This window comes from Pleurodeles waltl, chromosome 4_2 (genome assembly GCF_031143425.1).
Source record: "Pleurodeles waltl isolate 20211129_DDA chromosome 4_2, aPleWal1.hap1.20221129, whole genome shotgun sequence".
NCBI lineage: Eukaryota > Metazoa > Chordata > Amphibia > Caudata > Salamandridae > Pleurodeles > Pleurodeles waltl.
In genome coordinates, this window is record NC_090443.1 from 809,466,074 (window position 1) to 809,489,797 (window position 23,724).

Here is a 23,724-nt window from a genome sequence, read left to right on the forward strand (position 1 = left end):
GCATCGTTGAAGAGACCCCCGGGTCTCCCCATTGATTCCTATTGAAAACCTGATGCCTGTTTGTACTCTGCACCTGGCCTCCCCTGTGCCGCTGAGGGTGTACTTTCTGTGCCTGCTTGCGTCCCCCCCAATGCCCTACAAAACCCCCCTGGTCTGCCCTCCGAAGACGCGGGTACTTACCTGCTGGCAGACCGGAACCGGGGCACCCCCTTCTCTCCATTGAAGCCTATGCGTTTTGGGCACCACTTTGAACTCTGCACCTGACCGGCCCTGAGCTGCTGGTGTGGTGACTTTGGGGTTTCTCTGAACCCCCAACGGTGGGCTACCTTGGACCCCAATCTTAACCTCGTAGATGGTTTACTTACCTGCAAAAACTAACATTACTTTACCTTCCCCAGGAACTGTGAAAATTGCACTGTGTCCACTTTTAAAACAGCTTATTGTGTTTTATGTAAAAAGTATATATGCTACTGTGATTAATCAAAGTTCCTAAAGTACTTACCTGCAATACCTTTCAAATGAGATATTACATGTAGAATTTGAACCTGTGGTTCTTAAAATAAACTAAGAAAATATATTTTTCTATAACAAAACCTATTGGCCTGGAATTGTCTCTGAATGTGTGTTCCTCATTTATTGCCTGTGTGTATGTACAACAAATGCTTAACACTACTCCTTTGATAAGCCTACTGCTCGACCACACTACCACAAAATAGAGCATTAGTATTATCTCTTTTTGCCACTATCTTACCTCTAAGGGGAACCCTTGGACTCTGTGCATACTATTCCTTACTTTGAAATAGTACATACAGAGCCAACTTCCTACAATATATATCACTTTTATATGTGGGTCTGGTTTTCCTGGGGGCCGATTGCAGTCCCCAGGGAAACCACACACGTATTTTACTCAGTGTCTAAGAACAGTCAGTGTATGGCAAAAGGGTATCCATTAGTTATGATAAGGAAAAAGGAAGCAGTATTATAAAGTCAAATAGGGTAAAACAAGGCTCATCTATAGTGCGCCCAGAAAGAGGAAGCCTACCTTTGTAAAAAATAAATAAAATATATGCCCCCTTTGCCGGCCCGTTTTCTGAGGGGGCCGACCCCGCACCCCCCAAGTGAAATCCCTGGTGTCTAGTGGTGTTTCCTGGCCCCCGATCGCAGCTTCTCCCCTTTCTTACGAGGCCTGCGATCGGGGCCAGGAAACACTTTCAGGAAGACCTCGTAAGAAAGGGGAGAGACTCCCCTTTCTAACAAGGCCTTCCCGAACGTGGGAAAGACCGTTTGTGGCCATCTTCTCCATTGGAACAGGAAGCGGCCGCAAGGCCGCTTCCTGCTCCGATGGGGAAATCCACAAAGTGACGCGCTGACATCACAAAGGGGCGGGGGAGACACGGAAGAGCTTCTGTGTCTCCCGGGGAACAAAAAAATAATAATAATCTTCGAGTGCGATGCACCCGAGGATTTATTAACCCCTTCCCTGGTGTCACCCACTGGTCGTGACCCGCACCAGGGAGGTAGTGCGGGTAATCCAAGGGGTTAATTCATGTTGTTATAAGACTCATTGCATTGTCTATGGTTGTTGATGTTTGTAAATACAAGAACTGTCTTGGCTTGATGACATTTTTCTCAGCAACCTACCTGCTGGGGACATGTTTGGTTGATCTTTTATCTGATTTATCATGGAGGATTACTATTATTTACATATTTGTTTATAACTAGATGTGTCTGTTACAGCACACTGGGAATTTTTAATCACCAAATCAAGACCACAATATAGGATTTGTGTTCTGGGCTTTACTATTTCTAGCTTTCTTTTGTCTTTCCCTACATTCATATACGGTACCGTAATGCGCTTCATCCATTTCATGTGTTTTTTTTTTTTTATCCCTTTCCAATATGGCTGACACGCGGTGATATTTCACTGCAAGTCCTCTTTTCATTTCTATTTCCTCGTGCTCAGTATATCAGCAGTCACACAGTATGGCACACGCCGTGACACAGATGCTGCTCCGTTAGGACTCGAATGTTATCAACTCCCGGGTAAGATTCCACCTCTTCTACACTTTAATAGCTACGCATTGGTACACAGCACTCGGCTGCTCATTTATGACTATTGGCAGTTTTTTGCGTTCTCTTACATCTTCTTCGGCATTTAGCAGAGACAATGCACGGCCTTTTGGACTGTGCAGTCCCCCTTTATTTACATTCGTTTTGTTTTCGTATTGTTTACAACACTTGCCGCCCGCATGGCTTCCTCTTTCTGGGCGCACTATAGATGAGCCTTGTTTTACCCTATTTGACTTTATAATACTGCTTCCTTTTTCCTTATCATAACTAATGGATACCCTTTTGCCATACACTGACTGTTCTTAGACACTGAGTAAAATTCCACCTCTTCTACACTTTAATAGCTACGCTTTGGTACATTGCACTCAGCTGCTCATTTATGACTATTGGCAGTTTTTTTGCGTTCTTTTACATCTTTTTCGGCATTTAGCAGAGACAATGTGCGGCCTTTTAGACTGTATAGACCTCCTCTATTTACATTAGTTTTGTTTTCGCATTGTTTATCACACGTGCCGCCTGCATGGATTCCTCTTTCTGGGCGCACTATAGATGAGCCTTTTTTTTCCTCTATTTGACTTTCTTTAAAAATACTGCTTCCTTTCCCCTTATCGTAACTAATGGATACCTTTTTGCCATACACTGACTGTTCTTAGACATTGATCATCACTTCACCCCTTTCCTTTTTTCAGACTTATCATGGTCCTTTTGAAGTCTTTCGGCCAATACTTTATCATACTCCTAGAGTCTTTGGGAGTTTTGCAAATACATAATAAAGAGGGACATTGATCAACGTATAAATTGACGTTTTTTTAGTCTAACTTCAATATACCATTCATTCAATCTACGCATTATAGGTATGATTGACATATCTGTTTCATTTTTCGATCTCAATATATGATATCTTTTTCACTTTACTATCTTCTCGCTCTGTTCTTTTGGGCTTTGGGAGCACCAATAATCTGTGACTCGTTTTGCACCTTTATATTTGGGGTACATTATCACTGTTTGTTGCATGGAAACAGCACCATGCACAAATAATAGACATAGTGGTGTCAGTGTACATGTGTCGTTAGTTTGAATTTTACATATGTATAGCGGGGTGCTCACATTGTCTCCTCACCTCCTATTTCTTCAGCCTTTGGGTTTGTTAATATGTCACGGCTCCATTAATAGACGCAACACCATTCGTTAGACTGTTGGAATCATATAACTGATATAGTCCATATATGTAACATTGTGTTCACAGCCTTGAGAAAGTCATTACTGACAAAACACGTGTCGGCTGTCGATGTTTGTGAATACAACAACTGTCTTGGCTTGATGACATCTTTCTCAGCAACCTACTTGCTGGGGACACTTTTGGTTGATTGTCTATCTGACTTATCATTGAGGATTAAAAGACACCAGTATGAAAATGTGATGTGCAGTGGTTTTTGTCTTATTGATGAATTCGACTAGAGTTTGACCTTCAAAGACAGGATCTAGCTCGCCAAGCAGTATATCAGAGATACTCCCAATCTCCGACTTCATCGGAAACTGGAACTCTTGCAAACATGCTGGTTAGCAATTACTAACTTTGCACGTACTAGTCCATGGTGGACTTACATGCATGATTCTCTCCAAGCCTTACGCTTGAAGGATCAATGGCCTGTTGAAGGATTCATGGCATGCTTTAATAGCTCTGTGTATCGGTCAATTACATTATTTTTGTTTCAGTTGGACAAAGAAGCTATAACAGTAAAAAAGCATGCTTGGACAGATATTATTTCATATGAAACTTTGGGCAGACAACCATATCTGATCTTCCACTTTCCTTCTTATATGCAAGACTATTTTCTGAGGCTCAGACCTGGTGTTTTTTCAACCAAAGTGGGTACCTCGCTATGGTCAAATGTTTGACCAAACAACAAATGCAGGCTGTGAACAGTGAGGCAACACTACTTCATATAGTGTGTATTTGTCCAGTTTTACTAAACTTACGCAAAATCATGCTGAGACTCTACTATTTGGAAGCAGATTTAAGACTGTGCCGTCAAGCTCTGATTTTATGCTTATCTGGCAATTCAAACTCTTATTTGCCAATTTGCTAAGTTTTTGGCTGAGGCCAAGAAAATATTGTCAGCTTCAGAGCCACGGCAGTAAATGCTTTGTTCTATAGGACAACATGCCCGTTATGTTCTTCTATTTTCAGCTGAATGTTTGAGCTACTACAGTGTTGAAAAAGGAAAATTACTAACCAGCATTCACCTTGGCGCTTTTGCACAGGTTTTGTCAATGTTTTCGTTTTCACTGTTAATCAATGCCTGGTTAGATATTCAATGGCCTTAGAAACCTGGATTTATGAATTTACTTGGTTATATAAATTTCAACAAATTGATATGTCATTAGCATTAAATCTTGGTATTAAAATATGTCTAGTTATACCCGTTCATTCATAAGCAATTGCACTTTTGAAACTTAGATCTATTTTATGCACAAATCAATTCTGTGTTTTAAAACTGTTTACTGTAAACATTCTTATTTCATACCTCAAACTGCTTTTTAACTAAGGTCTTTGATGTTTAATGGTTGACAGTATGCACCACAGTGCAATTGCACAGGTTTTGAACATACTTTTGCTGCTAAATTATGTTTGGCCACACACGTTGTGCTTTGTAGAACTTTACATTAAGCAACTTATCTGGCCATACGCACTGCAATAAGCCTCTATAAATTACTAGTTATTTCATAACGCATGTTGCTAGGAAAGGTTCAGTTATGCCTGTTTATTCATGTGCACTACAGTATTGTAAATCTGTTTTACTCATGGGTTGAAATCACAAGAAATTGCAATTTGTCTTTTATAGATTCTTACTCTGAAAACAGTACTTCTGGGTAAGTTTTAAATTATATTGTTTTATTGACGTATTTGTAATGATTTTAATAATCAAACAAAATAAATCATCACTTAATCATCACCCTGATTTGGGGCCTAAAAATAACAAGCGCGTCGCGTCATCTGTCCGCAATCTAAAGGCAGGACTCTCTATGTTGCTCAATCATGCAGCACAAAACGTAGTTGCCCTCTCAGAGAGAAAGTGTGTATTACAGAGAGAACGTGAATATGAGGGATAGAATATGTGAGTAAGTGTGTCTATGTGAATATAAAAGCAGGTCTGAAGAACACTTTCAAAGAGTCATGGTTTTTCCAGGCTGGGCGAATATTATAAACCTTAATTAACAGAGAAAGAAAAAAGCAGAGAAAGAGGGGTCTGGGAGAGGTAAGATGTCTATAATAGAAATTACTTTTTTATCAGAAATTTTCTAAATTAATGTGAATACGGCAAATAATAAATGCCTGAAAACGTACTCATCATCACGAAGCAACAGCACAATTGCGGAACATTTCATAAAACATGTTTTTCCTGCTAAAGGTTTGACACCCAGGGCTGTTCCTGTGCATAAAAGAGTGCTCCAAAATTAGCTTTCCACATGTGACAAATAATCATACTTTAAAACAAATCCTAGTCTGTTTCACCTTCTATCTTCGTGAGGTAGAGTGGAAAACAAGCAGTATCAAAATATGTAAAACACTGTTAGTAAAATGGTTTGCAACTTTCATATATAAACATGAACCTATAAGCAACAACATTTAGATTTGTCAACATCAACTAAAGTTTTCCAAGCTTGATGTAGCATAGTGGTTTTCCTTGACAGGGCAAGGAAATAAAAAATAAAAAAAATGTAAGCATCTGCTTACCATTGCCATGTGTGCTGTCCTGTCTCTCAGATTGACTAGTGCTGTTGTTGTTAGCGGCTGGTGGTGGTGGTGAAGGCGCCCGACTAGATGCAGCACTTTCACTTTCATCCAAGAGACGGTCCATGTAATCCCTTGGAGTAATTAAAAAAGATTATGTTCACCTATTTTAAATCTGCTGAAATTAGACTTCATAAGGTACGATTTGAACACAGGCTTGAGTGAAAGACTAATCATAACCAGCAGTTAGGCCATCACTGAACCCCCCCCCCCAGAGCCGCAGAGGTTTAGAAAGGCTTTGTCCCCTTAGCCCTCAGCTGTCAAGTGGCTATTTTTACCTCAGTCTATCACTCCATAACTGTGGCATAAAGAACAAGAGTGAAGATGTCCAGATCCATGTGGAAGAAGGGGGACGGAGGTGAAGCAGTATTAGCTGATACACCCAGACTCTTTTTTCCAAAACTTAAACCATGATACCATTTTTATTGTTCAAATCTGCGTTTATGGTAGCATGACACTATGAAAAACAAGCAAACAATGAAGGCTTTACGGCACTAGTGATAGTCAAGAACACACAATGCAACATAGTTTTAACGTTCTCAACCACCCTTCTACCCTCGGAGTTCTCACTGCCAATGAACACGAAAAACAAGGCATTAATCGGTAGGTACGGGAGTTATCTCTGTGGTTCCCCCACTAGCTGTGGTGCGTGCTGTATGCCAAGCTCTATAGCACAACCCATCCCATTCTTTGAATGTCAATTGCCTACCAAGTTTGAGCTCCTAGCATTTCCGCCCTGGGGTCTTTGTGGGGGGAGAAGCGTGTAATAAGATGCTATACAATTCTGTGACCATGCGTATCTGCGTGGTTTTCGCAGTCATTTCTCAGACGTAGTCAGGGGGAGTTGTGCCACGCCCCATATGGTAGGGTGCCATAGCTAGTGTCTGAATTGTATGTAATGAAGTGTCACCATTTCTGGGAGCGCACAGTCCACCTGAAGCTGTTCAAAGTTGAGAGGGTCACCCTCACTGAAGAAGTGGCTGATAGATCTCCATCCGACCCAATTACCCACAATCAGTGTCAGTGGCAAGGGGAATGTAGACAGCCCCTTACACAACACTTCCCTGTCGCAGACCTTCAAACAGATTTGGTAATAGGTGAGGGGTAGAGGCCCATGGCCCTCTGCAGACTGGTCCGAAACTTGTCTTTCCACAGTTGGTCTCCTGCGACTGCCCGATCCATAAACTGCCAATGTTTCTCGGATTCATCCCAGGACCATTCCACCATATAGCGGAGTTGGGCCGCTTGGTAGTATTGTAAAATAACTGACAGCCCTACACCTCCCTCAGCTGGAGACCTGTAGCTCTGATCCCAGCTCATGGACAGTCATCCCTCTGCCCACACAAAGCAGTGCATCTCCCTTTGCTGAGACTATATTGTCTCAATAGGAGGTTCGATCAGGAGTGTCTGAAAGAAGAAGAGAATTTTCAGAAAGGCCGTCATCTTAATGCCGATGCCCAACCAAGCCAGGATAGGCGGTACAACTGCCATTGGGCCAGATCCCTTTGTCAGAGAAAGGTCTGATAGTTTAGGGCTGCTGTCTCCGTCACTGTCTGGGCTAGCTGTATACCCAGGTAAGGGACAGAGGTAGACGATCACTATCAGTGGGTTAACTGAGCCTTCGTTTCCAGAAGGACCAGTAGGTTAAGAGCTATGATTTGCGGGTAGTTAACTGAAAATCAGCCGCTCAAGCAAAAACCTCCACCTCATCCAGAAACGGCAGGAGGGCTACGATAGGGGTTGTCCAATGCCACAATAACCTTGTCCGCGTAGTGACTAATTGTATGTTACTCCATGACAAAACAGACGCCGGTGATGTCTGGGTTGATTTTGACCCATCGAGCGAAGGGCTCCCTGTGTAATGCGAACAGCAAGGGCAACAAGGGGCACCCTTGCTGTGTTCCCCTGCAAATGGGGAATGGTGTTGAGGCATGGCCATTGACTAACAGTCGCTCTTGGATGGGCGTAATGGCTCAGAATCCAGTCTCAAATTGGGTGCATCAAACAGTGTTTTCAATAAATTTGAAGATGAAGACAATGATGAAGCTCCCCAAAAAAGAAAACTAGTTCCTCCGGATTATGGAGAAGATGAAAAAGGAGCAGCCGCCAAGGGGAATGTGAACACTGAAGAAAAATGGATACACATAAAGAGCCTTATTGAAAAGATTCTAACCGCCAAACTTGAGCTGGTTGCATATCTCTTGACTGGTCCATTGTTGACACGGTGAGCACCTTGGAAGTTAACATGTATGTTTTTTTAAGCATGTGAAAGTGGGAGGTTTGAGCATCCATTTTTAAGCCAGAACTTTACGTTAGAAACCGGGTAATGCTTTAGGTAACAGTTAATTACTGGAATGTCCATAGAAATGAACATTGTTTTTTTTTTTAAAGGGCTTTATTAAAGGCAAGTTAAATATTCTACAAATTCATATACAAAATAATGTCTAGTAGTTCTGGGCCAATACTACATTAGTGTGCTGAACTCGCTCCTAAGTTTGACTTTTAGCTCTGTAGTAAGTGAGATTGTATGGAAGGCCTTTCGGTTGTACCGCGATCAATGGAGGAGAGCCAAAGAGTGATTCTAAGTTGAAATAGTGTGAATTTTACATCCTGCTATTGTTAGGCAGTGGCTGAGATTGCAGGTAAATAATGAGCAAAACATTACTCTGCAGTGCTCCTTTTTGCAGCCATTCCATCCTAGAAACCAAAAAGCACCCTCCAGAGAAATGAAAGGCCCACCCAACAGAAATAGTTTTGACACTGTGTCCGATAATAATTTGAGAAATTTTGGAACTGTGGTGTGAAACATAAAGCACTTAGCTGGGTGGCCTCTTTTCTGCATGGGGTGCAACTTTTAGGAGTCGCAAAAACCTTACTAGTCAAATGTGCTCCCATTGAAGCAAGGAGTGACGCAGTGCTCCTCCTTCGGTCCAGCTTTGTTTAATGTGTACATGCGACCACTGGTGGAACTCAAAGAACACTATGGGTTTACCATTGTCTTATATGTGGACAGCATGCAGCTCATCACACTGTCACAGAATTCTTCCACATGGCCTCTTTATGCCTCCACCTTGCAGAGAGTGCTAGGTGGGTGGATTTGAAACGCCTCAAGCTCAATGCTGGGAAGAACTGACTTTCTGATATTGAGCAATCATTTGAACATCTGGTCCACTGCATGGTGGCCTAAGGCCCCACTACCTGATCCCAAGGTCAATAATCTTGGCTTTTGGTTTGATGAAAAACTGCCTGACAGGCAAACAACTGCAGTGGCAGGAAAATGCTTTAGACTGCTCAAGATGGTGAGGAAAACTTTGGTTCTTGCCAGGCTGAAACAAATACACAGTAGTTCAGGACCTGTTGTCTCTAAGATTGGCTATTGCAATGTTTTGTACCTTGGCATCACACAGGGTAGGATTAAGAGACTCCAAAGAGTGCAGAATGTTACAGCACACCTCTTATCGAACCTGCCAAAGTGTGTCTCAATTGGGGCCATGCTTAACAAGCTTCATTGGCTTCCGGTTATTGTCACAAAGCATTTGCTAACAAAGGTCGATCGGACCCTCAATCTTTTGCTACACCATGTGTACCATTGAGGAATTTGAGCTTGACAGAGGAGATGTTGGCGATTATTCCTAAAATAAAGATAGTGCCCAGAGGTCGAAGGTCCTTCAGCTATTTAGTGCCAAAATTGTTGAATACTGCGCCCCTGACACCTCGTCAGGCCCGGTCGGAATGTCTCTTCAGAAAAATACTAAAAACTTGTGTTTTTAGCTCAGGGTTTATGGAGGGCTTAACAGCTGCACCTGATAATCATCTAGTTGCAGATCCCTTACCTTAGAAATTCCCTAGGTGTTAGTCTGGAGACAGAGATTTTTCTCAAGCTTTACCCTTGCACGTCGCTAGGTGGCATTGATTGGCTTTGCGTCCGTCATTGGAAGCGATGTCAGTGGTCCTATCTAGGCACCACCCCGGCGCTCTGATGTCAGTTCTTTACTTTCCACGCCAGCCTTTGCTGTTTCAAAGGAGAAGTTCAAAATGCTTGCTCTAGCTTGGGTGTTATCTGCCTGGGACCCAGGAGACTGGATGGTAGCGTTGGACTTGTTAGGACGCTTACTTTCATATTCCCTGCCTGCCCACAGATGCTACTTGTGGTTCATGGTAGGCCACAAGCCCTTTCAGTTCACTGTGCTCCCTTTTGGTCTTACCAGCGCTCCTCTGGTGTTCACCAAAGTGATGGTTATGGTCGCAGCTCATTTGATCGATGAAGACTGTTGCAGACGGGCTTCCCCAGGCTATTGTTTCCCACCTCTAGACTAATGCAGACCCTCCTGCATTGGCTGGGGTTCACTATCAATGTGCTAAAGTCACACCGACTCCTTCTTGGTTGCTCCCTTTCATTGGAGCTGTTCCGAAAACTGTGCAGTTTTGGGCTTATCCTCCTGAGCGGTGAATTCAGGATATTCAGGCTATGATACAGATGTTTCACCCTCTATCCTGGATTTCGGTAAGAGTGACTGAGGCTGCTGGGCCTCATGGCCTCCTGTTGGTGACACATGCCAGATGGTATATGTGAGCTCTGCATTGGGACCTGAAATTTCAGTTGGGGCAGCATCAGGGGAATCTCTGCGACCGGGTCCAGATCTTGGAGGGAACTGAACGAGTTTTACAGTGGTGGTTAACAAACCACGATTGGCCCAGAGGCAGAGCCCTCTCCCTTCTTCAACCAGATCTCGCAGTAGTAATAGATGTCAAGCCTAGGACTGTGAGGTCCTCTTGGAGAGGTGGAGATCAGAGGCGTCTGGTCTCCACATCAACTTGTTGGAACTCCAGGCTGGCATTGAAAGCATTTCTTCCCCCTATCAAAGGGACAGTAATGCAGGTGTTCATACAGCACCACCTCCATGTGGTACTGCCATGGTCGGGATGGGGTCGCGGACCCTTTGTAAAGAGGCTGTGCATCTCTGGACATAGCTGGAACAAGGCATTTCCCTGGTGGATCAGCATCTGCAGACTCTCTAAGCATTGATTGATAGTTTGACTGCTCTGATTTTCAGTCAATCACAAATGACATCTCCATCTGGTGGCACAAGGTCTTTCAGCAGTGGGAAGAGTCTTGGTTAGATCAGTTTGTCTCCACTCAGGCTCCGCTGCTTCCTTAATGTCCATACATTCTGGTTGTAAGTTAAGATAACCAAACCCTAAGTCCTCAAAATGGAGGGAGAGGTGGAAACGCATTAACGAGTATCCCTGACCAACTCATCCGTACTGGATTGCCCTTGCATAATGGTTATGGGAACCTGGAGGCGAAGCTTGGTCATTTTGTGTTTTCTGCTATGGTGAAAAGGTCTATTTGAGGGACTACCCACCTTTGGAAGTATGGGAGGACGACTTGTGGTTGGAGTTCCCATTCGTGGACTTGTTGCTGCATCCTGTTGAGGTCTGCAGAGTTGTTGTCTGTTCCTGGAAGGTATTCTGCTAACTAGCAAATATTGTGGTGTAAAGCCCAATTCCAGATGGTCCGAGACAAGTGTGTTGACTGTGGAGACCATAAACACACACCCCAAGTTTGCAGTCATTGTTCATTCGGATTGACACAACCTTGTGAGTGAGGTGAAAATGTTTTCAATGCTAAGTGGAGACTGAAGCTCTAGGTAGTTAAGTGGAGAGTTTGGTGCTTGGTCTCCAGAAGGCTCTGCACCTTTAGGTCTTGTAGGTGCACACCATCCTGTCGATGATACCTCTGTTGTAAGTGATATGGTGGACAGAGACAAGAAAAGGCCACCCTTTCAACAGGTTGGTGATGTTCCACTGTTGCAAAGAGCGGTGAGTGTCAATACTAGATCCTCCAACTGACCCCGTGACTGAGACCATTGTCGATCTAGACATTCCTGTAACAGATGCATGTTTATTTGTGTGTGGGGAAGCATGGCAATGCAGGAAGCTATTGTCCCAAAAAGATGATTGACCATCCTCACTGTGAGTTGCTGGTTTGTCTGAAAATGGGCAAAATTGTCTGAAAGTTTTGGATTCTCGTGGGATCAGGGTAAACTAATCCTAGTTGTGTTGTAAGGAAATGCCTCCTTGGCATGGTTACCCCCTGACTTTTTGCCTTTGCTGATGCCAAGTTATGATTTGAAAGTGTGCTGGGACCCTGCTAACCAGGCCCCAGCACCAGTGTTCTTTCCCTAAACTGTACCTTTGTCTCCACAATTGGCACAACCCTGGCACCCAGGTAAGTCCCTTATAACTGGTACCCCTGGCACTAAGGGCCCTGGTGCCAGGGAAGGTCTCTAAGGGCTGCATCATGTCTTATGCCACCCTGGGGACCTCTCACTCAGCTTGTGTTTGCTGGTGGGGAGAAAACGACTAAGTCGACATGGCACTCCCCTCAGAGCGCCATGCCAACCTCACACTGCCTATGGCATAGATAAGTCACCCCTCTAGCAGGCCTTACAGCCCTAAGGCAGGGTGCAATATACCACAGGTGAGGGCATAGGTGCATGAGCACTATGCCCCTACAATGTCTAAGCAAAACCTTAGACATTGTAAGTGTAGGGTAGCCATAAGAGTATATGGTCTGGTAGTCTTTCATACACGAACTCCACAGCACCATATTGGCTACACTGAAAACTGTGAAGTTTGGTATCAAACTTCTCAGCACAATAAATGCACACTGATGCCAGTGTGCACTTTATTGTAAAAATACACGCAGAGGGCATCTTAGAGATGCCCCCTGAAAACATATCCGACTCCAGTGTGGGCTGACTAGTTTTTTCCAGCCTGCCACACACCAGACATGTTGCTGGCCACATGGGGAGAGTGCCTTTGTCACTCTGTGGCCAGGAACAAAGCCTGTACTGGGTGGAGGTGCTTCTCACCTTCGCCTGCAGGAACTGTAACACCTGGCGGTGAGCCTCAAAGGCTCACCCCCTTTGTTACAGCGCCACAGGGTCCCAGCTAGTGTAGATGCCCGCCCCTCCGGCCACTGCCCTCACTTTTGGCGGCAAGGCTGGAGGAGATAATGAGAAAAACAAGGAGGAGTCACTCCCCAGTCAGGACAGCCCCTAAGGTGTCCTGAGCTGAGGTGACTCTCACTTTTAGAAATCCTTCATCTTGCAGATGGAGTATTCCCCCAATAGGATAAGGGATGTGCCCCCCCTCCCCACAGGGAGGAGGCACAAAAAGGGTGTAGTCACCCTCAGGGCCAGTAGCCATTGGCTACTGCTCTCCCAGAACTAAACACACCCCTAAATTGAGTATTTGGGGGCTCCCAGAACCGAGGAAGATAGATTCCTGCAACCTAAAGAAGAAGAAGGCCTGCTGACCTGAAGCCCTGCAGTGAAGACGGAGACGACAACTGATTTGGCTCCAGCCCCACAGGCCTGTCTCCCTACGTTGAAGAAAACTGCAACAGTGACGCATCCAACAGGGTCCAGCGACCTCTGAAGCCTCGGAGGACTACCCTGCATCTAAAGGACCAAGAAACTCCAGAGAACAGCGGCCCTGTTCAAGAAACTGCAACTCTTTGCAACAAAGAAACAACCTTTAAAGACCACACGTTTCCCGCCAGAAGCGTGAGACTTTCCACTCTGCACCCGACGCCCCCGGCTCGACCTGCGGAAAACTAACACTACAGGGAGGACTCCCCGGCGACTGCGAGCCCATGAGTAGCCAGAGTTGACCCCTCTGAGCCCCCACAGTGATGCCTGCAGAGGAAATCCAGAGGGTCCCCCTGACCGCGACTGCCTGCTTCAAGGAACCCGACGCCTGGAAACCACACTGCACCCACAGCCCCCAGGACCTGAAGGAACCGAACTCCAGTGCAGGATCGACCCCGAGGCAACCCTCTGCCTAGCCCAGGTGGTGGCTACCCTGAGGAGCTTCCCCTGTGCCTGCCTGCATCGTTGAAGAGACCCCCGGGTCTCCCCATTGATTCCTATTGAAAACCCGATGCCTGTTTGTACTCTGCACCTGGCCTCCCCTGTGCCGCTGAGGGTGTACTTTCTGTGCCTGCTTGCGTCCCCCCCGATGCCCTACAAAACCCCCCTGGTCTGCCCTCCGAAGTCGCAGGTACTTACCTGCTGGCAGACTGGAACCGGGGCACCCCTATTTCCATTGAGGCCTATGTGTTTTGGGCACCACTTTGACCTCTGCACCTGACCGGCCCTGAGCTGCTGGTGTGGTAACTTTGGGGTTGCCTTGAACCCCCAACGGTGGGCTACCTTGGACCCAGCCTTGAACCCTGTAAGTGTTTTACTTACCTGTGAACTTAACATTTACTTACCTCCCCCAGGAACTGTTGATTTTTGCACTGTGTCCACTTTTAAAATAGCTTATTGCCATTTTTGTCAAAACTGTACATGCTATTGTGATAATTCAAAGTTCCCAGAATACCTGAGTGAAATACCTTTCATTTAAAGTATTGTCTGTAAATCTTGAACCTGTGGTTCTTAAAATAACCTAAGAAAATATATTTTTCTATATAAAAACCTGTTGGCCTGGAATTGTCTTTGAGTGTGTGTTCCTCATTTATTGCCTGTGTGTGTACAACAAATGCTTAACACTACCCTCTGATAAGCCTACTGCTCGACCACACTACCACAAAATAGAGCATTAGAATTATCTCTTTTTGCCACTGTCTTACCTCTAAGGGGAACCCTTGACTGAATCTGCAACGGATGCAGGTGAGACTTGGGAATGTTGATTGTAAGTCCTAAGCTGTGGAGAAGATCTATTGATATCTGAGTGTGTTGCTGACACTGACTGTTGGATTTGATAAGCCAGTCTTCCAGATAAAGGAATAAGTGAATATTTTGCCTGCGTAGAGGAGGTGCTACCACTGCTAGGCATTTGGTGAACACTCAGGGTGCGATAGATGGGAGAACTTTGAATTGGTAAATTAGTAAAATGACAAACCTTAAGTACTTGCGATGAACTGGGTATATTGGTATGTGGAAATGAGAGCTGTTTAGGTCTTGCATTTCCACAAAGTCGACCTGTTTAAAAAGTGGAATGACATCCTGTAAGGTGACCATGTAGAAGTGCTCTGATAGAATGTATTTGTTTAAAGGTCTGCGGTCTAAGACTGGCCTTAAAGACCCGTCCTTCTTGGGGATTAGGAAGTACAAAGATTTTACCCCTTTGCCCTGATTTTGAAGAGGAACGGGTTCTATAGCTCCTTGACCTTCTTGCTTGAGTAATGTCTGATGTTCTCGCATTAGACTGTGAGCGTGAGGTGGAATGTTGGGGGGTGGTGGTAATGAGCTCCAGACAAAAGAAATGTTGAATAATGGCTAATACACACTTGTCTGTTGTGAAGGAAAGCCAGTTTTGAATGAAATGCTGTAGTCTGCCCACAACAGGTGTTGTGATCGAGGGATAGGATCGGGTAACCATTCCTTGGCAGAGGGTGTGGTTCCACGGAGGTGAGGCACTCTTCCCTTTAACTTTGGTGTTAATGCCTCTAAAGAAGCCATGGCAGTAGCCCTTTGAGTAGGAACCTTCAGTGTGTTCTTGTTGGGAGGAGGATGCCTCTTAGGACGTAGATTTTTAGGCTCCACGGTAAGCTGGGCAACGAAAAGTGCCACAGGAAGCAGGCACTTTGAAACGCTTCCATGGCTTTCGTCGTCTTTGTCCTTTATTTTCTCTAGTGGAGTCCACCCGAGTACCGAAAAGGTGTCCCTTGTCTAATAGCATGTTTAATACAGCCTGCTGAACCTCAGTATCTGATAGAGACATCTAGTTACAGATTCCTTACCTTAGAATTTCCCACCCAGGCGTCAGACTAGATCCAGAGATTTTTTCTTCGAGCAATACCCTTGCGCGTCGGTAGGTGGCATTGGTCGACTCCGCAGGCATCGTAGGCGGTGTGGTCACCGTGATAACGTTGGGAGTAGTACATAGACGCCACCCTCGCACAGTGAAGTCAGTGGTTTTCTTTCTGCGCCACGCGCTGATCCGAGAGAGAGATACCCTCGGCTATTTTTTGGCCAAATTCAACCGTTTTGTCGATATTTTTTGCTGCGACCTTTGGTGCGTCGAGTATGTCCCCGAAGACCTGGTTCAAGCCGTGCGAGGACTGCCACCGCATGATGTCGGTGACGGACCCTCATCGTGTCTGCCTGTGGTGCCTCGAGCGCGACCACGACCTGAAGTCGGGCTCCGAGTGGCGGGCAACGCATACAAAGTCTTTGAGAGAGCGGTCCCTAAAGCTAATAGCGGCACTCCCGACATTGGTAGTGCCCACTATCGACGTCGACCCGATTCTCATTCCCGACGACTTGGAGTCGGAGCAGCGTCGGCTGACGCCATCGGATTCGTGAGCCCCATTCGCCCAAGGTCGTATTCTGACCCATTTTCCTATGGGTACGAATATGTGGAGGAATTGGAGGGGTCCCTGGACCCTTATGAATACCAGGAAGACCCTACTATGGGCTGGGCACAGGACTTGGGCGAAGGCAGTGGTCCTGATACTTCTCCTGACTCTGGCATGCTGTCTCCTCCTACCGTTGCTACGGTGGTGGGAGGTAGTAGGGCGGCTGAGGTCCTTGGCCTTGAGCTACCTACTGTCGAAGTCAGGTCTAACCTCCTGACGGAGGTGCTTCAGCCTGGGCTTCTAAATCTGAACCCCTTCTCCCATTTAACAAAGCCCTCAATGACGTCCTTTTGGATACATGGTCCAAACCCAACACAGGGGCTCCTGTGAACAGGACGATCGCTCGCCGCCATCGGCCTGCGCCGAACGACCTGAAGTTCCTGCCCCAACATCCTACGCCTGAGAGTCTTGTTATCCAGGCGCCCTCTTCTTCTGGCGCGTTCCCTTCCGCACCCCCGGATAGGGAATCCAAAAGGCTGAAACAATTTGGTAAGAAGTTATTTTCTTCCTCCAGCCTCGCGCTGCGGTCCGTGAACGCCTTTTGGGCCATTATTCCCACTCGCTGTGGGATACGGTTGCGCAAGTCCTGCCGCAGATACCGGAGGAGGCCCGTGCTATTGTCTCACAATCAGTCAAATATGGGAGAGACGCGGCGAAGTTCACAATCCGTTGTGGGCTGGATACGACCGACTATCTGGGCAGATCGGCTGCTACGACAGTGGCCTTATGGCGCCATGCCTGGTTACGCACTTCTGGTTTCTCGGGGGTTGTCCAACAGTCACTCATGGACATGCCCTTTGATGGCACCCGTCTCTTCGGAGACAAAGCAGACTTGGCCTTGGAGAGGTTCAAGGAGTCCAGGGCTACGGCTCGGACCCTTGGCCTTTCTGCCGCCACACGCCCCCCCCAGTCCGCTTTTCGTCCCTTTTGTGGCCACGGAAGGGGCGCCCTGTCGCGTCCTCAACCCAACCACCGGGCCATGCATGCTGGACAGTCTATGCGTTGCCGGGGGCGCGGAATCCCATGTGGTCGTGGGACAGGGAACCAGAGGTCTGTCCAGTCCACCCCTGCCCCCGCAGAAGCCTCCAAACCTTCCTAGTCCGTCCCCTCACTCCCGCCCAGTAGGTGGCAGAATCCGCCATCACCTGCCCCACTGGGCACATATCACCACGGACAGGTGGGTTTTGCAAATAATTTGGAAGGGCTACTCCCTCCCTTTCGAATCCGCACCACCACACATGCCACCATCCTTCCATCCCCTTTTGGAGGATCATTTGTTGCTTCTCCACCAGGAAGTCGCGGCTCTCTTGGCTAAGGGAGCTATAGAAAGGGTCCCTGTGCCAGAAGTAGGTCGTGGTTGTTATTCCCACTACTTTCTGATACCAAAGAAGGACAAAGGCTTGCGCCCTATCCTAGATCTTCGGGACCTGAACTACTTCCTCAAGAAGGAGAAGTTCAAAATGCTCACCCTGGCTCAGGTTCTGTCTGCCTTAGACCCGGAAGACTGGATGGTAGCGTTGGACTTGCAGGACGCTTATTTCCACATCCCCATCCTGCCTGCCCACAGACGTTACACCTATGATTCGTGGTAGGTCACGAGCACTTTCAGTTTACCGTGCTCCCTTTCGGCCTTGCCAGTGCCTCTCGGGTGTTCACGAAAGTGATGGCGGTGGTTGCAGCTCATCTGGGCAGGTTAGGGGTCTCAGTCTTCCCCTACTTAGACGACTGGCTGTTGAAGGCGCCTTCGCACCAGACAGTGGTCTCACACCTCCAGACTACAGCAAACCTCCTGCACCAGCTGGGGTTCACTATCAACATGCCGAAGTCACACCTGACTCCCTCTCAGAGGCTCCCTTTCATCGAGGCAGTTCTGGACACAATGTGGTTTCGGGCTTATCCTCCCCAAAAGAAAGTCCAAGACATTCAGGCTATGATTTCGATCTTTCAGCCTTGGTCTTGGGTTTCGGTGAGACAGACTCTGAGGCTGCTGGGCCTCTTGGCCTCCGGCATCCTGCTAGTAACACATGCCAGGTGGCATATCCGGGCTCTGCAGTGGGACTTGAAGTTCCAGTGGGCGCAGCATCAGGGAAATCTCTTGGACATGGTCCAGATCTCAGAGGGGACTGCGAAAGACCTGCAATGGTGGCTTTCGAATCCCAATTGGGTCAATGGCAGATCCCTCTCCCTTCCCCAACCAGATCTCTCAATAGTGACAGATGAGTCGCTTCTGGGTTGGGGCGGCCCCACATGGGAGAGGCTGAGATTATAGGCCTCTGCGGAGATCATAGGCCTCTGGTCTCCGGCGGAGTCGGGACTCCACATAAACATGCTGGAGCTCCGAGCGATCAGACTCGCGTTGAAAGCATTTCTTCCCTTTCTCAAAGGGAAAGTGGTGCAGGTGTTCACGGACAACACTACCGCCATGTGGTACTCCAAGAAACAAGGCGGGGTAGGGTCCTGGACCCTATGTCAGGAAGCACTACACCTCTGGACCTGGCTGGAACATCAGGGCATTACCCTGATGGTTCAACATCTGGCGGGCTCCCTCAACGCCAGAGCAGACAAACTCAGCCGCTGACGCACTGTCGATCACGAATGGCGTCTCCATCCGGAGGTGGCGCAAGGTCTCTTTCTCAAGTGGGGAGAGCCTTGGTTAGATCTGTTCGCCTCCGCAGAGAACGCGCAATGTCAGCTATTTTGCGCGTTGGAGTTTCCAAGGCAGCACTCGCTCTGAGACGTTTTTCATCTCGGGTGGAACTCCGGCATCCTTTACGCCTATCCCTCTTCTACCCAGAGTTCTCAAGAAGATCAAGAGCGACTGGGCCCAAGTTATCTTGGTGGCTCCGGACTGGGCTCGAAGAGTGTGGTATCCAGAGCTACTGAGCATGTCCATCGATCCTCCACTCAGACTGCCTCTTCGGGTGGATCTTCTGTCGCAGCAACAGGGGACGGTCCTCCACCCGAACCTGTCCAACCTCCGCCTTCATGCATGGCGACTGAGCGGCAACAGTTGACGGCATTTGCCCTTCCGCCCAAAGTCTGCAATGTTATCTTGGCAGCCAGGCGTCCCTCAACCTAAACTGTATACGCCTGTCGTTGGAATAAATTTGTGGCATGTTGCACCAACAAATCTGTTGACTCCCTATCTGCCCCTCTTTCAGAGGTTCTTCTATTCATTCTTTCATTAGCCCAGCAGGGATCTGCATTGGGCACCCTTAAGGGGTATCTGTCTGCCATTTCCGCCTTTCTTAGGCTTCCTGATCAGCCCTCACTCTTTAAATCTCCTCTTGTGAGTAGGTTCTTAAAGGGGCTCACCCACTTATTTCCTCCCTTCATCCCACTCCCTTCATCATGCCTGAGTGGGATCTAAATCTTGTGCTTACTTTCTTGATGTGTACTCCCTTTGAGCCTATGCATAATTTTCCCTTACGGCTCCTCACATTCAAAACTGTCTTTCTTATCGGCATCACCTCTGCTCGCAAGATGAGTGAGCTTCAGGCCCTTTCGTCAAAGCCTTTGTACTTTTCCGTGTTACGCACTAGAGCTTCCTTCCTTCCTAAGGTGGTTACACCGTTTCATGTAGGCCAGTCCATCACTTTGCCTACCTTCTACGCACCGCCACATCCTTCCCATGAGGAGGAGAGACTCCACTGTCTGGACCCAAAAAGAGCGTTGGCGTTCTATCTCAATCGTACTAAAGACTTCCGGGTGGACGATCAACTCTTTGCTGGCTATGTGGGTGCGAAGAAAGAGAAGGCGGTGCAGAAACGTACCATCTCTCGATGGGTGCTTCTTTGCATCAAAATGTCCTCCTGACGGCTTGCGGGCTCATTCTACCAGGGCCACTGCTGCATTCACTGCGTTAGCACGCAGAGTTCCTGTCCTGGATATCTGTCAGGCAGCTACGTGGGCGTCTCCGCACACATTTACTAAGCATTACTGCCTGGTCCGTCGGGACGGCTACTTTGGTCGTTCGGTCCTGCAGGACTTTCTAGAATGATCTTAGTTTGCAGCCCACCACCGAGGATGGCAATGCTTGGGTATCTATTCTAAGGTAAGTAATCTGCAACTAGAAGTCTCTATCAGATCTACAAGTTACGTACCTTTGGTAACAAAATATCTGGTAGAGACATATTTTAGTTGCAGATTCCTTACCACCCACCCATCCTCCCCGCTTGCGAACTGATTTTTAGGGACAGGGATTCCCCCCTTTCAGGTCCTTAGCTCTGGCGCACCAATATCAGTGTTCCTAGCGGCTCTGCGCTCTGTCGTGGAAAGTCGTTAAAAGAAACTGACGTCACTGCCCGAGGGCGGCGTCTATGTACTACTCCCGGCGTCATCATGGCGCCTACAGAGTCGACCGATGCCACCTACCGACGCGCAAACGTATTGCTCGAAGAAAAAATCTCCGGATCCAATCTGACGCCTGGGGGAAATTCTAAGGTAAGGAATCTCTAACAGATATTTCATTACCGAAGGTAAGTAACTTGTACTTTAAAACCAGAGATCCTGAGCCAGGCCTGTCCTCTAAGTAAAATACGGGCATTTCCTCCTCTTGCTGTAGTGTCTGCCACATCTAGAGCACAATGTATGGAAGTATTTGAGATAATTTGTCTCTCTGAAACCAACTGCTGACCATGTTTTCTATGTTCCTCTGGCAGATGCTAGAGCAGTTCTTCCATTTCGTTCCAGTGTGTGCGATCAGTGTGCTAGGAGAGCTCTGTCTGGACGCGGTGTCTGGAACTGCTGCACCTGTAAACGTAACTGTTCTTGAGGACCTTGCTGGTCCCTCTGACAAGCTTCCTCCCAGAGTTGGTCATCCCTAGTACGTCTAACCGACTACAGTGACACAAACCTAAGTTTTCCTTGAAACAGTTTGTGTCCCCAATTCATGGCTGAGTCAAATTGCATTGTTTTATTATTGCTTGTAAAATCTGTATCTCCGGAACCTTCAGGTTGATCTTTTTTATTCTACTGTTTAAAGTCTTATAAAAATATTTTTGTGAACTGATATTGGATTTTATATGTCGTGTTAATTTCATCTTCAATTGTTTTGGTGCCGTTTAAGTGCTTAAAACTTGTTCCTCTGCGTAGGCCTTGCTGCTTAGTGCCACAGCTACCCAAAGTTGTGCTGAAGATTTTGCAGACGAAACCTATTTGACCTAAAGGGTTATTACATGTAGTACATGGTGAGGTTGCACAACTACACCTTATAAAACATTCAATTTCCTCACACTACTGCTGTAACTGTCCCATCCATGATCAGACACCAGGATCCCCAAGCCCCCTAGAGACAACTCCCCCCCCCCCCCCCAATACACCCACCCCATCCCCACAGGTATGATTCTAGGAATAGTAACTAATAATATATAATAATCTGATTTCTAAAGCGCATACCTACCTTATGTGAGGTGTCCCAGTGCTAGGTACAGGTATCTGCAAGCCTAAATGGACTGGTTACTTACCTTCTATAACAACTTATCTGGTAGGGACAATATCTAGTTACAGATTCCTTACCTTAGAATTTCCCCAGGTGTCAGTCTGGATCTGGACATTTTTCTCTGTCATTAGGTGGCATTGATCGGCGTCATCCGTGCCGGAAGTGACGTCCTGGGTCCTATAGAGGCCTCACCCTGGTGAGCTGATATCCACAGAGCAGAAGGCTCGCACCTTAGGAGGTCAGAAAAGTGTCTTGGGTGGCAGAAACCAGTCAGCAAGCACACCAGAGGCTGCCATTTGCGTACATTTATTGATAAATTAATCACTGGAACTAGTGTGGGTATATCAATACAAGATCTTTGATACCAAACATCCCTATTTTCAGTGAAGCCATCATGTAGCTGAGGAACTCGTTTTCACCAGTGTCAAGTACATGGTTTGAAATAGCTTCTATTGTCACTCTAACTGGCAGTAATGGAACTAACCAGCGCAGGATCATATCTGCTCATGCAGGTATGCCCTCACAATTAATATTAAGCACCCTGCCTTTGGGCTGTCAGCCCTGCTGTAGGGGTGACTTTCAATTATTACATGCACTGGCAGGGGACGTGGAACATAGCGATGTGACATGTTGTGTTTTCACTTTTAGATAAGCCAAGAGATGCAGCCTGCAATGGCAGCATGACATGTGCTTGGTGGGGGGTACCTTAGGGTGGCACAATTTGTGTTGCAGCCTGTATGGACCCTTTTTAGTACCTCAGGCATTAGGTTATCGTTTACCAGGATGTGTCAATTGGAGAACCAATTGTACAGTTTTGGGAAAGAAAAACATGATCTCACCTTTGACTCATCCAAAACCCCTTCTATGACTATGATCTCCCTAACCCCTTTTCAAAGACTCTTCCCTCCTCCATCTCTCTTTTACTCAACGAAAACCTCATTCTATTACTATAAACTCCCAATTAACACTTCTGGATTCTTCCCTCCTCTATCCCTCCATTATTCTCGTCAATCCAACTAACAAACTAACATATACTCTGCTCAAATTTACTCGTACTAATACTGTGCTCATATTTCAATATACTAATCCAACACAAATTCCTTTCGGGTTCCAGAGTAGCGTGCTACACACCGAAAAGTGCTTCAATGGCTAGCCAGGGGTAGTAAGCGCTATATAAATACAATTACAATACAATACAATGTGTGGAACCGTGCTCTGAAGCCAAAGTGGGTGAGAGTCGCTGCTAAATATGGCCAGTGGACGCGGTCAAACGCATTCTCAGCGTCTATAGTCAGAAGCATAATTTCCCGTCTGGAGCACTTGGTTTTATATATCAGGTATCCTCTTAGTGTTGTCACTACATTGCCTTTGTGGGACAAACCCTGTCTGGTCCAGAGAAATCAGTCCTGGCATAAGGGGATTCAGCCGAGCGGCCATGATGCTAGTGAACAGCTTAGCAACCACATTGAGGAGGTAAATATGGTTGCAGGACCCACACTGCTTTTTGTCCTTCCCCAGCCTGGGGATGACCACTGTAAATGTTTCCATCATTGATGGTGGCACTGTGTCGGGACTGGTGATTGAGCTGAAAAGCCAAGTCAATATTGAGCAAGTGTAGTGCAGTGCCGGAAAACCATTATCCAGACTCTTTGAGCAGTTTTTGACAGGCAATGGCAGAGATAACTTCCTCTATTCAGCCTGGGGGATCCAGTTCAGGCACCTGGTCTTTTGTCAGATGTGGTGTACGACTGCCCTGGAGGTCTGGGTTAACTGGTGATAGGGACAGTTCCGAATATAGGTTCTCATAAAAATCACAGAACTTAGTTTCCAACGATCTCAGTGGCATCCTCAGCTAGTAGGGGCACTACCCCTGTGGCCTGTCGCTGTGCCTGTAGTCAACTGGCCAGTAAGTGCCAGCATCTGTTGCCCACTACAGAGAAGGAGTGTTTGAGTCGAAGTAAGGAGTATTCAGCCTTGTCGAGGCCCAGCTCCGCAAACTATGTTCTGGCTGACTCCAACTGTTGCCAAACCTGAGTTGCGCCC

The 23,724-nt window shown here is 46.8% G+C and overlaps 1 protein-coding gene across 7 annotated transcripts in view; it reads right to left on the reverse strand.

Annotated features, from left to right (window-relative positions):
• MIER1 (MIER1 transcriptional regulator) overlaps positions 1-23,724 on the reverse strand; it is a 346,656-nt gene that overhangs the window by 34,672 nt on the left and 288,260 nt on the right. For all 7 annotated transcript variants that reach the window (XM_069232476.1, XM_069232475.1, XM_069232479.1 and 4 more), the window contains one exon: positions 5,810-5,940. In XM_069232476.1, coding sequence (XP_069088577.1) covers positions 5,810-5,940 — 131 coding nt within the window. The remainder of the gene's footprint in view (positions 1-5,809; positions 5,941-23,724) is intronic.